This window comes from Acinonyx jubatus, chromosome C1, assembly GCF_027475565.1.
Source record: "Acinonyx jubatus isolate Ajub_Pintada_27869175 chromosome C1, VMU_Ajub_asm_v1.0, whole genome shotgun sequence".
NCBI classification, from domain to species: Eukaryota; Metazoa; Chordata; class Mammalia; order Carnivora; family Felidae; genus Acinonyx; species Acinonyx jubatus.
Window position 1 is genome coordinate 120,432,075 of NC_069381.1, and position 18,683 is coordinate 120,450,757.

The following is an 18,683-nucleotide window of genomic DNA, read 5'->3' on the forward strand; positions in this document are numbered from 1 at the left end:
TATCTCTAATCCACTTCCTGTCTTCCTTATCCCCATTCTCCACATAGGTATTTATTTTTCATTCTATCCTATTCACCAACCAGGAAACTCTTCGTATGTTTGTATAATATGTATCTGCACAATGTATCTAAATGTATCTAAATCTAATCTGAGTTCTACAAACTACAATTTGTGTGATAGCTGCCCCTTTTTATACATAAAGATTTATTAGGACATATCTTACTCATTTTTTATATGCTATTTATGACTGCTTTAATCCTACAACAGCAGAGTTGAGTAGATGTGTAAGGAACTATGACCCACGAGCCTAAAATATTACCATCTGTTTGTGTAAGAACAAGTTTGCTGACCCCTGACATTTACACATCCTATTAGTCATCTTTTGTTGTGTAACTAATCATCCTGAAACTTCAAAGATTAAACCAGCAGTCCTTTATCTGCTTCAGATGCTGAATGTTGGCAGTGTAGGCTGAGTGCATCCAGATAGTTCTGCCACAGGTCTCCTCTGGGCTCACTCACTCAGTTGGTTGCTCAGCAGGGAGTCAGTAGTCCAAGAGGGACTCATTCTTGTCTCTAGTGGTTGGTGGTGACTACAGCCGGGACTTCTCTTACTTGGTCTTTTATCCTTTAGAAGGCTAGCATCAATCTTTTTTTCCCCTCAAGGTTCTATTAGGGCAGCATTTTAAGAAAACAAGAGCACAACCTGGAAGATAGCTTAGAGTCCTATGTTTGGAATATCACATCCATCAAATTATAATGGTCCAATAAAGCCATGAGACAAACCAAATTTCAAGGGGTTGTAAAAATTGACAATTTCATACTGGAAGCATTAAAAAAATCACATTTTAAAAGCTTATCATATAGAAATTGAATGATTTATTATCTCTCATTTTCTTTTTTCTTTTCTTTCTCTCTCTCTCTCTTTTTTTTTTTTTTTTTGCAATATACCATTCTCATACAGATTACATTGATAGCATATTATTCGGTAATTTCAGGAAGTGAAATGTTCCTTATAGAAATGCTTTCCAGGAAAGGACTTCAAAAACAAATCTATGAAAACTTGGAAATATTCATGATAGAACACTTTCAGTATTCTGGCATTTTATAGTATCTTCCTGTAGAGAACATGTTGAGTTTAACTTAACCTATATTCATGAAAAAATTCAAAAATTCAAAAAATTCACAGTTGTCATTCTTTAGTGTCATTTATATATATAGGCCTCTAATATAGCAGTAGCCCCAGTGGGGTTATTGATGGGTATGATTGTATGGAACAGTTGCCCCTAAACCAAGCGCTTAAATAGCTCTTTTTAAATTCTATGATTGTTTAGCAATATACTCAGATCTTATTCTCTTGTTCTAATTTTATGTTTCCAGGCATTGGGTGTAAAATTACATTTAAAATATGTTAGGATTGCCTCTAAAGCAAAAATATGTAGTTTTTAAATTTTTTTTTAATGTTTATTTTTGAGAAAGAGAGACACAGCAAGAGCAAGGGAAGGGCAGAGAGAGAGAGGGAGACACAGAATCCAAAGCAGGCTCCAGGCTCTGACCTGTCAGCCCAGAGACTGATGTGGGCTTGAACCCACAAGCCATGAGATCATGACTTGACCCGAAGTCAGATGCTCAACCTATTGAGCCACCCAGGCACTTCCAAAATATGTAGTTTTTCATTGAAGCCCTCCCTAAACAGTCTGCAGTTTTAATGCAACTTACTTTGATTAAGTCACTAAAAATTCTCAGGACATTTTTTTTTCAGGTTCAGTGGCCAGGTGTGAAACTGATGTCTCTCTAACAAGGAGTCTGGAAGACATTGGAAGAAACCCAAAACTTTGTAAGTGCTATGACCTGTATGTCTATGGCCCCTCCTCACTACACACAAAAAATTCATATGTTGAAATCCTGATGCTCAATGTGATGATATCAGGAGGTAGGGCCTTTCGGAAGTGATTAGGTCATTGGGGTAGACCCCTTATGAATGGGATTAGTGCTCTTATAAAAGAAACGCCTTCCACCGTGTGAGGACACAGCAAAAAGTCAGCAGTCTCCAACCCAGGAGAGGGCATTCAGAGGAACCTAACTGTGCTAGCACCCAGATCTTAGACTTCCAGCTTCCAGAATGGTGAGAAATAAATTTCTGTTCTGAGCCACCTAGTCTGTGGCATTTTCTAACAATCAATATAGACTAAGAAAATACATATTAGTGATGAATTGGAAATTGCACTCTCTTTACACACACATACATACATTACATTTTATGTAATAAAATCTTGTTTATCAAGTGACCCCTAATCTTTACATACTAGTATTGGTGAAGTCTTTTAGCAAAAGGTCTGCAAAACCAGGATTTCACTTTGGCCTTCACGTGTTTGTGTGATATTTATGGCATCCAAAATTGTGTCATTAGCTAGTTGCCAATATATTAAGATTTGCAGATTTCACATAAGAAAGCTAGATGTCTGACTCATCTAAAGTTAGCAGATCTGACAATGATGGCATTGCTTTCCCACCTGATAATCATCCAGAAAAGCCAGAAGTTGCAGACGCATTTGACCAAGCAACATTCTCTGGTTCACTGCTCTTTCTGACAACCCACGTCCTCCCCTTCTGGTTGCCCATCCAATCCATGTGGCATTTGAGTCTGAGAGCCCGGTTTTATACTAACCTTTCCTTGGATCTGCATTTTTTCCTCACTAAACTGGGTTTATTTACTCATATCAGTGCCCTAGGAATTCACATCCGGTGGGGCTCCTCTGACTCTTTCTGTACGTAGTTAAGATTAGTTCTTAAAACACCAGCCTTTGTGCTGGTGTTGATTTCCTGTTTCTCTGACTTACTGTGGTCTGTTTGCTCCTTTGCACCTGTACATTGCATTGCATCATGCTGCTGAAAAAGAGAGATTTTTCTCAGTCTATGTAGGCAAGCAATTTTTGACTGTGTGTGTGTGTATGTGTGTGTGTGTGTTACTTTGACCCATATTTTAATTTCTGCTGGGTTTAGTTTCCCATGTATACTGAGTACAGTTACTTATGATGTTAGAGTTTTCTCCAGCAGGGAGCTCAGTCTTTGAAACTGGTACATTAGTAGGAATAAAAGTCTGAAGTTTTTCTCTCCTTTAAGGAGTACTTATACCTTCATGGAAAGGACAATTTACTACTTACTCACAAAAGTTTTCACATTTTAATGATTGCTTGCCCACGAATCATACTCACTAATGGGACCTCACCTTAACAAATTCATGCAGATGGCCTATTCAGACGTTTAAACCCCAGTGAATCTTCTCTGCTTACTTTCTTTCTCCATCTAGCAGGCATCCCACAGTTCTAAATTCTCATCATACTCCTAGGAATGAATGGAAATATAATATAACATTAAACATTATAATTAGGGGAGCCTGGGTGGCTCAGTCAGTTGAACATCTGACTCTTGATTTTGGCTCAGGTCCTTATCCCAGGGTACTGTGATGAAGGCCACAAAGGGCTCCCGGTGGAGAGAGAGTCTCCATCTGCCCCTTCCCCCAACTCATGCTCTCTCTCTCTCTCTCTCTTTAAGATAATAATAATAATAATAATAATGAATGTAATGTCTCTTGAGAATGACTAAAATTCCCTCCCTTGTCCATTACTACCATATTATTATGGAAAAATTGTTTTTTAGGGTTGCATGCAATTCTTTAGGAACGCTTACCTCTTGTGGGTCAGGAGTTGCTTTGTAAGTGTAGGTGGTTTTGTGGTTAGAACAGTGCAGAATAAAAGCAAATGTGATTGAATTTTTAAATTACAATTACTCTGACAGTTATACTTAATATTTGGCTTAATAAGCCTTAGAAAATCAAATGTACTAGAAAGACATGACCCAGAAATGATGTACATATCATGTCAGAGGGTCCCAAATTTTCTTGGTTCACAGCATGCTTAGTGACATGGTATTATTTTTAAGAAGTAATGATTGTTGGGGAGCCTGGATGGCTCAGTCAGTTAAGCGTCTGCCTTTGGCTCAGGTCATGTTCTCCCAGTTTGTGGGTTTGAGCCCCAATTTGGGCTCTGTGTTGACAGCTCAGAGCCTGGACCCTGCTTCGGATTCTGTGTCTCCCTCTCTCTGCGCCTCCCCCCATTTACTCTCTTTCTTTTTCTCAAAAATAAACATAAAAAATAAAAAATAAATGAAAGAAGTAATGATTGTCTATGTCCTAACAACCTGTTGAGCATTGTGCCACTTCTCAGGACTTGGAACTGGATTACACAGTACCCTTCATTTCCTGTTTCACCTTGATTTTCACATGGTACCTGCTGTTTGTCAAAGCAACTGCCAAAAAGCCAGTTTCTAAAAGATAGGACATGGTTAAAAGGAACGAACTGAAACTGAACTATACGTACCTCCCACTTTTTGCAAGTTCACGTTATTGCACTTTGCTTTCATGAAAGACCTACACTACTACCTGTTTTCTCTAACCAAAATAAATCTAAAGAGGATTTTCACATATATATACATACATATATATATATGTATGTATATATATACATACATATATATATATATATATATACACATACATACGTATATATAGGTATATATATAAAGTGAAAAGCAAGGATAGTGTTCATTGTTTGATTTGTAGGGAGCTGCTATAGATGCAGTGGGCACTTGAGCCACAAGTGAGGCCCCGCCAAGATCTTCCCCTGGGTCTACACTGAGCATCTCAGCACTAAGCCGTCATAGCTTAGAATGAGGTGTCTCAATATCTGAGAGATTTTATTTATTTTGTACATTCGTTAGCAAGATATTAGCATCTGCTAATGATGTTTGGTATCAGAAAAGCCTAACAGAGGTTACTTTTTGGTTCTGGGAAGACTCAAATATTTTGTCCACATCAATCAGTGGTAACTGCTGCTTTGCTTTATGCCATTTTAGCTGATGAATGATTTCATAGGCTTGGCCAACTTTTGGATAGTGAGGGAAACCTGTATGTCTGTATAAAAGTTTGCACAGTGTCTGACAAATGTCTCTGTAAGTTCACTGTGCATCCCTAGGGCACTTTGACATATAGTTTGGGAACTATGGGTCTAGGGTTGAATTAATATGTTCACATATTACATCATTATACATTAATATGTTTACATATGTTTACATCTGTGTACCTTGGGTGGTTTAGTGAGTAATTTTGCACTTTAGCTATTTAACTTATAGAAAGTTTGTGGCTTCCTGGCATTTCAAAGATAAATAGCTCATCAGCAATTATTAGGTAAAGTCTCTTCACCTGACCCACGAAAAAGCTAAGGCTCAGAACATTTAAGGACTTTGCCCATCTCATAGTTTTTCAAATTTTATTATTATGCCACTTGAAGGTACTATATGTAAGGTACCTTACAGTTTGGAAAATGTCATGTGACTCCTTTTATAATGCAACATTAATGAACCACAGTCTAATCTCATTTAAAACACAGAAATAAGTTGATTACAGTTAATTTCCATTGCTCACATATGTTTTATTGCACATGTTGTTCAGTTAGAAATGCAGAATTCCTATTGGCAAAGAGTAGCAGTTTCCTGAACAGACCTCACTTGTGTTTAACATTTCCCAGTGCTAGATACTCTTGTGTCGGAAGTCAGACCTCAAGGACAATGACCTGTCATGCCTATAGAGCAAGTAGCAGCTCCTACTCCAAGTAACTCACCCTCACATCGTTTCCAAAGTCCATTTGCCTATGAACTTCCTCCTACTGCCAGGAAGGATATGTTCCTTTTATCTAAATCCATCCCTTTTCTAAGGGGCACTTTAAATTCCATTGATTTTTCTCTCCTCCGATGATGTCATTCTCAGTAGCATCTCCACACTTATTTAAGCCCTATTATCCACATCACCCACAGAGCTCCCAGAATTTGCTAACTTATGTGTGACAGAAAGGCATAATTAAACAATTCATTTCAATTGTTTGCTTTAAATTCACAGGAAATTGATTTCAATCCATCACCTGATTACCATTTTGTCCATAAATTTGCATCATGAAGGACCAAATCTACAGAAATATTTGGGTCACCTACATGAACAAAATCTTCAGATTTATTGCATAGGGATCTACTTCAGAGGTCAGTAAACTACAGCCCAAGAACTAAATGTGCCTTCTGACTGTGTTTGTATGGCTTGTGAGCTAAGAAGGGTTTTTATGATTTTAAATGGTTACATTTTAAATAGGTATATAGGTACCACACAATAGCCTAAATTTTTCTTTTTGATACTCTAAGTTTAAAATACTTGCTATCTGGTCCTTTCCAGAAAATGCTTGCAAAACTTCAGTATACTTATTTCTGTGTCCATTTTCATGCTGTTTGTCACCGTTAGCTAAGTATAACTAGTTAAGAAAAAATAATTGCTTACATAATTCAACTACACTTGAATTCCAACAGTCAAATTTTGGTAACTTCAATAAATACTCATAGAACTTCTATTTCAAAATAAGTATTGTGCTAGGTCTAGGGATGTAAAATTGAATAAGACAGGAAGCTTACAATTCAATAAAACCTTCCCATTTTACTCAAAGACTATCTCCTTTACATTTCATTCTATGTATTACAGTTGAAGTAGTTTACCACCTGTTGTAAATTACAGTCTTGAGGATTGCCTTTTGAATCTTATGATCAATGAGAAAGTTTGCTGGAGGTGGGAAAATAATTTTTCTTTCTCCCAAGACATATACCCAGTCTAGATATTTGACTTCTTTTATCACTTTGAGTCAATTCACACTAGCAATTGAATAACAGCCACAAAGCTTTTGTTGCAGTAAAGCAGAACCATAAAGGTCAGCTGCTGTCATATGAATAGAATAAACCTATTTAAATGACATGTACTTGATTTTAATTGGCACATCACTATGTTAAAGTAAGTGTTTAAACTTAAAATATGAATGTTTTTTTTCTTTTCATTTTCAGAAACATGAACTCTATCATTCACAATTTACTTTTTTAAAAAATTGTTTTAATCTTTATTTATTTTTGAGAGAGAGAGAGAGATAGAGAGACAGAGCGTGAGCAGGGAAGGGCCAGAGAGAGAAGGAGACACAGATTCTGAAGCAGGCTCCAGGCTCTGAGCTGTCAGTGCAGAGCCTGACGTGGGGCTCCAACCCACGAACTGCAAGATCATGACCCGAGCAGAAGTCGGACACTTAACCGATTAAGCCACCCAGGTGCCCCCACAATTTACTTCTCAATACTTCAGAGTTATATGACACCCCTAAAAAAATCCAAGAGTAGTAAGTCTCAAAGTCTTCCACTCAGTTTTAAAAGAAAATACACTGTAACATATGTCACATTTTTATCCCTAAGTTATCCATTCAGTTTCATAAAATATCTTTGAAAATGTATGTTTCATGAACACAAAGCAGAATTTCTCCATTGTTAGAAAATTAAAGATAAAAAAGATCTGTTTGAAGTAGTTCACAAGTGTGTCCACACAGAGCCAAGATACACTCTCATAAATGCCAGGAAATTCACTTAGAACAAAGAACATATTAGGTGACATATTATGCATTTCCCTAAAGTTTACACTCCTTTAGAATTCAAGTTTTTAAATATAATTAATGTCCCAGCACCCATGGGTCAAAAGAATCCCGGTTTCAGCCTGTCTTTTACCCAGAAAGGCTGTTCTGCTTGTATTCCAGGGGCTGCTTTCACTGATTCACTCAACAAATATTTATTAGGTGTATACTGTTTCCTAGACAGTATGTGACATGAAAGTATCGCTATTTCTCCAAATTTGGTTTCCTTCCAAAGCAAACTAAATAAACTTTGTATAAATATCCATTTTAAAGTCTGGATTAAGCATAGAAAGTTTCATTTTCAATGTTAACTGTCTTTTACAAATGGCAAATAATCGTATAAAGGATAGTGTAGTCCTTCAGTATGGTATAGTCTTTTTTCAAAGTGTTAATTAGTATTATTGTTGTTGTTGTTGAATTATTATTATTATTATTATTAAGAGAGAGAGAGTGTGTGTACCCTCGTGTAAGCAGAGGAGGAACAGAGAGAGGGAGAGAGAGAATCCCAAGCAGGGTCTACGCTCACATTGCACAGGCACACAGGGCTCTGTCTCGCAAACCCTGAAATCACCACTTGAGCGGAAATCATGAGTCGGATGCCCAATCAACTGAGCCATGTAGGCGCCCCTGATTATGATTTTTTAATCGCCTTGGACGGAATGTAAGAAAACCATGCCTGCAAGTTAAACTGGGTGCACAAGTTTTGTTTCCCATTTTGAGGGCTCTTCTGGAAGAATGGAAGTGTGATGGAAAGAAATTCTCCAGCAGCTTTATTAAAAAGCCACACAGTATGGCTGCCCTCTCTGTATTCCGTGAACGCCAAAGGCTTCCTTCCTCCAGTTCTTTGTCTTCTTCTAGGTCTGCTTTTCTTGGGGTGAGTGAGTTTGTTTGTTGTCCAGCTCCCGAATTTTTTTTCTGTTGGACAGTTCTATAGTAAACTCTTGCTTCTTTTTCATTTTATTTTTAAATCATCTTCTTATTTTATTTTTTTAGGGAGAGTGCAAGCATGGGAGGGACAGAGAGAGGGAAAGCGAGAATCCCAAGCAGGCTCCGTGCTGTCAGTGCAGAGGCGGATGCAGGCCCTCATCTTATCACCAGGAGATCCTGTCGTGAGCCTGTATCAAGAATCAGAAGCCTGACTGAGTCGCCCAGGAGCTCTAGTATATTCTTTGTATTAGGATATTATATAACTCATTGTGGAGATTTACAGTCTTGTTTTGGGATCTGTGATGCATACCATTACGTATATGTGACAGCCCACGTTAGCTGATTCAAATGGAACCCCCGGATTTCTGCTGTTCTATGTACCTCTAGCTCTCTGTGTAGTCCATCAGTAATGGTTTCCACAGTTCTACCTCTTCTCCAAGGTGGGTTTTTATTTATCTTGGTTTGTTTCATTGAATTCCAGCTAGACTGTTACCTTACCTCGACTATTTTTCCTGATCTTTAGATCCTAGCCTTTTTACCTTAATGGGTGGTGAAAACCCCCTGAGGCAATGCAGAGCCAGGTAACTTCTCCTGAAGGAAAGATAGTTTCAACAACTACAACTGTATTTCAGGTTCACAGTCTCAGCTTTGAATTTTTTTTTTTACTGTGTACTATATACTTGCCTAAAAGTCCATTAAGTAATTAATCAACTGTTTTTTTTTTAGTAACGATGATATAATACAGTTACATAGCACTTCATCAAGTTATAAAACACTTATACATCCATTATTCTATTTGATTTTCTTTAAAGTGAAAAGTAACCCAATATTGTTATTGTTATTACCATTTTTCCATAGGACAATATGAGGTCCAGTGCCCCTCACTGCATTTTCTACTATTACACAGCTAGTCATGCTAGAATTAAACTTAAACTTTTTTTTTTTTTAGGTTTAGAGAGGAGAGAGCACGTGTGCACATGAGTGGGGGAGGGGATAGAGGGGGGGAGAGAGAGAGAGAGAGAGAGAGAGAGAGAGGGAGAGAGAGAGAATCATAAGTAGACCCCAAGCCTAGTGCAGAAGCCAGGGCAGGGCTCAATCCCTGGACCCTAGGATTGTGACTTGATCCAAAATCAAGAATTAGATGCTCAACCAACTGAGCCACCCAGGTATCCCTTAAATCTCCTTATTTCAAGTGCTATGTTATTTTTCTCCATTTTATCATGTCTCTCTCTTTACATTATTTATTGAAATCAAGTACTGAGAACTAAAATGAGCAACAATTGTGTACCAGATAGTGTAGGACATGTAAAGTATACTCGTGAGACCTAAAGACACAGCTAAAGATGGTAAGTGTTCTTCTAACATGAACTGGGACATTAAAAACAAGGGTTAGAAACAGACATACCTTAGTAGAAGAGAAAAAGAAATACTACTTCATGCTGAGAAATCAGGGGAAGAACAAGATGAGATATAAACTAGCTTTATAATACTGGATGGGATGTTTTATGTTAAAAAGAGTGGCAGAACCATTGTGGAAATGAGTAATAAAATGAACAAATTAGTGAGGTGATAATGTATGAAACACATGATAATAGACACAAATTGTTTGGAAAGTGAGTTATTTGGTATTTGGATGGTGTTCAAGAATATAGTCTGGAGTAAAGCAGAGAGATTCCACCATCTATTAGTATGAGGAAGGAGTACAAACCATTTAAGCTTTCTTGATTTAGTTTCTTTATTAAAAAACTTATATAAGGGGCGCCTGGGTGGCTCAGTCGGTTAAGCATCGGACTCTTGATCTCAGCTCAGGTCTTGATCTCAGGGTCGTGAGTTCAAGCCCCATGTTGGGCTCCACGCTGGCTTGGAACCTACTTAAAAAAAAAAAATGTGTGTGTAAAGCAGACAAGTTCCAGGCTGCTGAAGCGATTAAAATGTATGAAAGCCCTTAGCAGACTGTCTGGCATGATGCATGCACTCAACAGTGGTTACTGTTAGTGGTAGTATCTCTGGGTAGCTAGATTCAGGATCACTATTTAATGGTGTTGCCTGGAAAGTCCCAGAGCACCATTGTGACTGTTTTCAGTTTATACTAATAACAGGGTGTTTTTCTCAGTACTGAATGACAAATAAGCTATGACACCAGACAACAAAAGGCAGAGGCAGGTGGGCTGCATGTACAGTGCTCTCCCTTCTCAGCTGGGAGTATATTCTGAGACCGCCCACCCCCACCCCCAGTGGATGCCTGAAACTATGCATAGTATTGAACCCTGTATATACTGTGATTTTTCCTTTCCTGGACATACACACCTATGATAAAGTTTAATTTAGAAATTAGGCACAGTAAGAGATGAACAATAACAGTAAAATAGAACAATTATACCAATACACTGTCATATACATATTATACATAATATAGTTATGTGAATGTGGTCTCTCTTTGTCTCTCTCTCAAAATATGTACTGCCCTGTATTCACCCTTCTTGTGATGACCTGAGAAGATAAAATGCCTAAGTAATGAGGTGAATGACACAGGTACTATGACATTAACATTAGGCTTACTATTGACCTTTTGACAATTCATCAGAAGAAGGATCATCTGCTTCTGAAAGACAATCTGTGGGAGGAATGGAACTGCAGAGGAAGAAATCACTGATAGGGGGGACTTCTCCACATTTAGAGAGAAGAGAAACTGAACTCAGCTGTGGGCAAATAAAAACAAAAGGAAGCCTTTCCCAGAGCAAAGTACGACTACAAACAGGTTTCATTTTTTCCTTTGTAATTCCTGCCTCTCCAGTACATTGTTCATAAAGATAATTTCAAAGCAAATTGACAGGGCTCCTGATGAAAAATGGCAGAGGTAAGTCATTTTTATTCTACTCCTTCCCTTAAGTCTCACTGAACAAATATAGACACACAGGGGGGAGGGGGTGGGGGAATAGAGGGGACACATTTTTTTTTCAAAGTGCTAAGAAAGGACCCTAACTGCAAACCTAAAATTAAAAATATCTGTGTCATACACTATAATATGGACCAAAATGGTTATGGCGCCTTAGAGCTAATACTTAGCTCTTCAGACTTTAGGTAACTACAGACTTGGCAATTTCTCTAAAAAGTAAGATGGTCTTGAAAATGTGCTTCAAAAATTCTTTGTGGAGAGTGTTGACAGAGTCCAGAAATGTGCATGGCTTGAGGGAGGAAGAGAAAGTGACCCTGTGTATACCTAAAGGTACAAGGCAGAACAGGAGAGAAATACCTAACGTGGATCCCTGCTGAGGTGTCACTGTATTGTCTTCCTTTCTGCTTCCTAGCTAGGAGAGGTGGTTGGACATAAGAGTAAGAATGGAGGGGGAAGCAGAAGTCATCTGATTGCACCATAGGAGTTCACTGTGAGCTGCAGTTTTGCCCTGAAAGTCAAACGCTGAACAGGGAGATGTTCTTAAATCAGAAGTCATAATAGATTTTGTGAGAGGGGGTTTGAAACAACAAACCTGAATGAAATTGTAGTTTGTTCCAAGGCAAGTGCCCCCCCCCCCCCCAAACACATTTTGCTCCATCCTCTATTCTTCAAATAGCTACTCCAGGTAGTTTTCACTACCATGGCTTCCCACTACCTGCTTTGAAATAGGGATAAGAACTGAAAGAAACCAGCATGAGATCCAGGGATTGAAAAATTTAAATATGCATAGAGTTGTGTTCAGAATGTCATTTAATGAATGCCAGTGAAGGTTACCTCTGGGTGAGTAGAATTTTTCTTTGCAGTTTTATGTCTTACTTACACTTTTAAAAATTGTGATGTAAACATCAGGCAAGTGGATAAGGAAATGAAACATATTTTACCATGTAATAGTGAAGAAGAGAAAACCAAGTGGTAATAGCTATGGAGCACCAAGTAAGAATCAGGAGAAATTAGAACAATGAAAAAAAGAGGAATGACCCACTGATTCATTTAGTGAGCAGTCCCTGTGATGTCCCAGCTCCTGAGCTAGCTGTTGGAATCAGAGATGAAAGGCAAGAGTCACAGGGAACCAAAAGTGCACAGTCTAGTTTAGGAGACAGGCCAGGAAAGAAATGATTTCAGTTGGGCGAGGTTTTGGTTTTGTTTTAAAACAACAATGGGCCCTGTTTCTGAACTTTTAAGTGTTGCCTACTTTCTCAGGTGCTCGTCTGGTGAGGGGACATATAAAGTGAAATGGGGGTACTTAGCCAACACTACCCATGTGCTGGCTCTTGTTTCTTCTCTGTGTTCCTCTGAGTCTCTTGTTTCTTCTGTGTTCCTCTGATGCAGGAAGCAATGAAGCTGTACAGACTAGTGCAGACAGAGGTACCAGTGAAAGGGCGGGCCTACGCCAGCCAACTCCATCTTGTTTTGTGTCCTTCACCTTGACTACACCTCCTCCCCTTGAGTAACCCCCCCTCACCTGCCTAACAGGACCCGGACCCTTCCCCAGGACCCTTCCCCAGCCAATCGGCTGAGGCCACAGCCATTACCTCACCAACTGCCCCTAGGCCCCAATAAAACCTTTGTCCTTTTGAAACTCGCTCTCTTTCCCTGGTATCTCACCGCTGTGTCAGTGCAGGTAGGGGATTGAGCTCGAGCTAGCTTGAATAAAGGCTCTTTGCTTTTGCATCGGACTCGGCTCCCTAGTGGTCTTTGGGGATCATGAATTCTGGGCATAACACCAGCATAGGGATGGGTGAAGGTGAAAGGGCGGGCCTACGCCAGCCGACTCCATCTTGTTCTGTGTCCTTCACCTTGACCACACCTCCTCCCCTTGAGTAACCCCCCCTCACCTGCCTAACAGGACCCGGACCCTTCCCCAGGACCCTTCCCCAGCCAATCGGCTGAGGCCATAGCCATTACCTCACCAACTGCCCCCAGGCCCCAATAAAACCTTTGTCCTTTTGAAACTCGCTCTCTTTCCCTGGTATCTCACCGCTGTGTCGGTGCAGGTAGGGGATTGAACTCGAGCTAGCTCGAATAAAGGCTCTTTGCTTTTGCATCGGACTCGGCTCCCTGGTGGTCTTTGGGGATCACGAATTCTGGGCATAACATTTGGGGGCTCGGCCCGGGATCCCCAAGAACCCCGAGGGACCCCCGACCCGGAGAGCCTGACTGGCCACGGTTAGTGTCTGTTTGTTCTGTCTTTTCTGTGTGAGCTCATTTCTGGAATTCTGGTAGTGCCCGACGCGGTCTAAGTGGACGCACTGGAGGACCACGGGCCGGGAGTTTCGGAAGACGTTCTGATTCTCCCTTCTGGAGGGACGTGGAATCCCCTCAAAGGTCTGAGACGAGGCGGGTCGCTCCCGCTGGTCGGCGTGAGGCCGTCGTCTTTGGAGGGACGTGGAATCCCCTCATCGGTTTTGGAGGGACATGGAATCCCCTCAAAGGTCTAAGCTAGCTTGCAGTTTTGCTTCCATGGGGTTGGAAGACTTTCTAGGGGCCCTCTGTTTGTCTGTTTTTGTGTTTCTCTGTTTTGTTCTGTGGACTTGCTGGACGGACGTTATGGGACAGACTCAGACTACTCCTCTAAGTATTATGATTGATCACTTTAAGGATGTGAGGGGAAGAGCTAACAACCTCAGTGTGAAAGTCCGAAAGGGTCGGTTGCAGTTTTTTTGTTCTAGCGAGTGGCCAACTTTCAATGTCGGATGGCCACCAGAGGGGACCTTCGACCTCCCTACCATCCACCGAGTCAGGAGTATCATCTCTCAGCCTAAGGCGGGCCATCTTGATCAGCTCCCTTACATTATCACTTGGCAGGACCTTGTAGAAGACCCACCCTCTTGGCTTAAGCCCTTCCTAACCCTGCTCCCTCCGGAGCCAAAACCCATTCTTGCTTTGCAGGAGACAGAGAAGAGGAAAAGTCTTACCCAGCCTTCAGCACCCCTCTACCCTGTCCTACAGGGGGGTACTGAAGAAGAATTAATTTTTCCTCCCCCGTATAACCCCTCTAGGATGCCGGAAGAACACCATCCTCCCCCTCCGGGGGAGGCAGACGCTGTTCCGAGAGCCGGAGGCGGAAACGCTCCAGGGGGAAGCCCGCCCTTTACCAGACAAAGGGCTCAGAGGGGGCAATCTGCCTCCGCCGCCGACTCCACTATTCTGCCCCTGCGAGCCACCGGACCCCCAGACGCGGAGGGGAATCAGCCCCATCACTATTGGCCTTTCGCCACTAGTGACCTCTACAATTGGAAAGCTCAGAATCCTAAGTTTTCCGAGAAACCGGCAGGGCTTATTGATTTATTAGACTCTGTTCTTTTTACCCATCAGCCCACGTGGGATGATTGCCAGCAGCTTTTGCAGGTCCTGTTCACGACTGAAGAAAGAGAAAGAATCCTCAGTGGGGCCCGAAAACTAGTTCCAGGCGCAGATGGGAATCCCACCACCAACCAGGCTCAGATAGATGCCTCCTTCCCCTTAACTTGGCCCCAGTGGGACTTCAACACGGCAGAAGGTAAGGAGAGGCTCCGGGTCTACCGCCAGACTCTAATGGGGGGTCTCCGAATGGCTGCTAGAAAGCCAACCAATTTGGCCAAGGTAGGAAATGTACAACAGGGAAAAGATGAATCTCGGGCTGCCTTTTTAGAACGGATCATGGAGGCATTCCGTACCTACACCCCCATGGATCCAGAGGCTCCGGAAAGCAAGGCAGCTGTTCTCATGGCCTTTGTAAACCAATCGGCCATAGACATTAGGAGAAAATTACAGAAAATAGATAGACTAGGAGAAAAAAGTCTGCAGGACTTACTGGTGGTAGCCGAAAAGGTATATAATAACCGGGAGCCTCCTGAGGACAAGCAGGCTCGCGCCATGGCGGCTGCCAGCAGTAAGCAGACTCGAGACCTGGCCAGAATACTACTAGCTACCACTGCTGACTTCCCCGAGGAACGAGACCGCCGTCTCCGGCAGCTGGCAGACGACACAAGAAAAGGTAAAAGCACCAAGGGGGGAAGCAGAGGCTGCAGAAGGATCAGTGCGCATACTGCAAGGAGATAGGGCATTGGGCCCGAGATTGTCCAAAAAGAACTGGCGGGAAGGGAAGCAAGACTGATCGAGTAAAAGTCCTAGAGCTGGATGAACTAAGTGATTAGGGGAGTCAGAGTTCGGACCCTCTCCCCGAACCCAGGGTAACTCTTAAAGTGGAGGGGACCCCTATTGACTTCCTTGTCGACACCGGAGCACAACATTCGGTCCTCCGCACCCCACAAGGAAAACTAGCCAGCAAGAAGTCCTGGGTACAAGGGGCAACTGGTATGAGCCAGTATTCATGGACTACCCGAAGAACAGTAGATTTGGGAACGGGCCGGGTATCCCACTCCTTTATGGTAATACCAGAATGCCCCTACCCACTGTTAGGACGGGACTTACTGACCAAATTGGAGCTCAGATAACTTTCAGACAAGGGGGCCTCAGGTCACCGATGGCAAGGGCCACCCCATCCAGGTCCTGACCATGAAACTGGAGGATGAATACCTCCTCCACCAGGAGGCGCTCCCGAGAGAGAATAATATAGACAGATGGCTACAAGAATTCCCCTCAGTTTGGGCAGAGACGGGGGGGATGGGACTAGCCGCTCACAGGACCCCAGTCCTGGTAGAGCTCAAGCCAGGAGAGAGTCCGGTAAGGATCAAACAATACCCCATGTCTCAGGAGGCCCGGAAGGGGATCCAGCCACACATCCGGAGACTATGAAGCCTAGGGGTACTAGTTCCTTGCCAGTCTGCCTGGAACACCCCCTTACTGCCGGTCAAAAAGCCTCATACAAATGACTACCGACCGGTACAAGACCTCGGGAAGTAAATAAGAGGGTCGTGGACATACACCCAACTGTTCCCAACCCATATACTCTCTTGAGCTCCTTGGCGCCCTCCAGGGTCTGGTATACTGTACTAGATTTAAAGGACGCCTTCTTCAGTCTGCCGCTGGCACCCCAGAGCCAACCCTTGTTCGCCTTTGAGTGGCATGATCCGGAGGAGGGCTACAGTGGGCAACTCACCTGGACACGGCTACCTCAGGGATTCAAAAATTCACCCACCATCTTCGACAAGGCTCTACACGAGGACCTGGTATTTACAGACACCTTCTCTGGCTGGGTGGAGGCCTACGCAACCAAGCATGAAACGGCTCAGACGGTGGCTAAGAAGCTACTAGAAGACATCTTACTCAGGTATGGTTTTCCTGCCATGGTAGGATCAGACAAGGGACCAGCTTTTATCTCGCAGGTAACACAGGCAGTAGCCAAGGCGGTGGGGGCAAACTGGAAATTACATTGTGCTTATAGGCCCCAGAGCTCAGGACAGGTAGAAAGAATGAATAGAACCCTAAAAGAGACCCTTACCAAATTAACCATGGAGACTGGAGGGGACTGGGTGACTCTCCTACCGTACGCCCTTTACCGGGTTAGAAACACTCCTTACACTCTGGGTTTTACTCCCTACGAGATCATGTTTGGCAGGCCACCCCCTGTTATTCCCAGCCTTCGAGCTGAACTTATTGCTGAGTTTAAAGATCAAGAACTTTTTCTTTCCTTGAGCGGGCTCCAGAGGGCGCACGAGGACATTTGGCCGCGCCTCCGTGCCATCTACGAGGCTGGCCCGATCCCGACACCTCATCAGTACAGGCCAGGAGACTGGGTCTACGTCAAGAGGCACCACCGAGAGACTCTCGAGCCGCGCTGGAAGGGACCCTACATCGTGGTGTTGACAACCCCCACCACTCTCAAGGTAGACGGCATCGCGACCTGGGTCCATCACACCCACGCTCAGCCAGCGGACCCCTCCTCGATCCGGAATGACGTTGTCACGCGATGGGCCATCATTCGGGACCAACACAACCCGCTCAAGCTCAAGCTACAGCGCATTTGACCTACCTAATATTGGTAACTCTGTTAACTCTGCTTGTCATTGCTCATGCTGCCGGGAGTCCCCACACCCCCCAAAACATCACCTGGCAGATCATAGACACCAGCTCGGGGACAATACTTAATCAGACGTCCCAGAGCCACCCCAGGAACACTTGGTTCCCAGAACTTTGCGTAAACCTCCAAACTCTGTTCCCCTTGTCACCATAAATGCAGCTGGTCCCATGATTGGGTCCCTAAGCTACATGACAAGGGGGGAATGAAAGGGCGGGCCTACGCCAGCCAACTCCATCTTGTTCTGTGTCCTTCACCTTGACCACACCTCCTCCCCTTGAGTAACCCCCCCCTCACCTGCCTAACAGGACTCGACCCTTCCCCAGGACCCTTCCCCAGCCAATCGGCTGAGGCCATAGCCATTACCTCACCAACTGCCCCCAGGCCCCAATAAAACCTTTGTCCTTTTGAAACTCGCTCTCTTTCCCTGGTATCTCACCGCTGTGTCGGTGCAGGTAGGGGATTGAGCTCGAGCTAGCTCGAATAAAGGCTCTTTGCTTTTGCATCGGACTCGGCTCCCTGGTGGTCTTTGGGGATCACGAATTCTGGGCATAACAAAGGAAGTGGAAAGAGACAACTGACTGGTGGCTATTATTAAAACTATTATTTATTTTTACTATTATTATTTTATGTGGCTGGCATGGGAGGAAAAATCTTTCCAGAGTGTGATAGAGAAGGCATTTGATGAGGGTTTTGGGGGGGGGGGGGTTGGGGGAGTGATGGTGGGGTTTGTGGGGTCCAGAGCCAATGACCAAGAAATAATTTTTGAAGATGTCTTTGGTGCAAAAAGTTGATTTTATTGAAGCATGGGGACAGGACCCCTGGCCCAAAGAGCTGCCTTGGGACCATGAGAGACTGGTTTTATACTATGGCGTTGGGGGGGAGGGGAGGTAAAAGTCCAGGGGAAATTTCCGGTGAGATTTTCATATGCTAAAGAAGACTTACAGGATAGTGGAGGCCTAGCTATTGTCAAGCTAAGGTCGTTTTTTCCCTCTAGCAAAGCATTAACATTAAGACAGTAGGGAGTTCCTGGATAAATGGTTTACTCTGCCAGCCTCGAGTATTTGTCAATGGGCTGCAGGTTATGAGGAAATTTACTTCTATCTGCCATTTCCTTCTGTCTTTGTTTCCCACTTCACTATAGAGGTGTGATGAAAACTTAGTTCCTGCAGGACTATGATTTCTATCAGTTCACTATTTGTTTTTCCCCTTTTCTTTGTTCTTGGGCAACCTGGAGTGCCCAAGGAATTTCTCACATATCCCACCCCACCTGGTTGGGGGAGGGAGGTGTTTGTGGCCTGACAGCTTG

General features: G+C 42.9%; 1 protein-coding gene across 1 annotated transcript; it reads left to right on the forward strand.

Moving 5' to 3' along the window:
• Positions 1 to 13,947: 13,947 nt before the first annotated feature.
• On the forward strand, positions 13,948 to 16,225 carry LOC113598256 (uncharacterized). Its single transcript, XM_027055936.2, is given in 4 exon segments — positions 13,948 to 15,402; positions 15,405 to 15,834; positions 15,837 to 15,863; positions 15,866 to 16,225. Coding segments are annotated over 4 exon segments (2,184 nt in total). The 5' UTR covers positions 13,948 to 13,962; the 3' UTR covers positions 16,153 to 16,225.
• Positions 16,226 to 18,683: the final 2,458 nt, after the last annotated feature.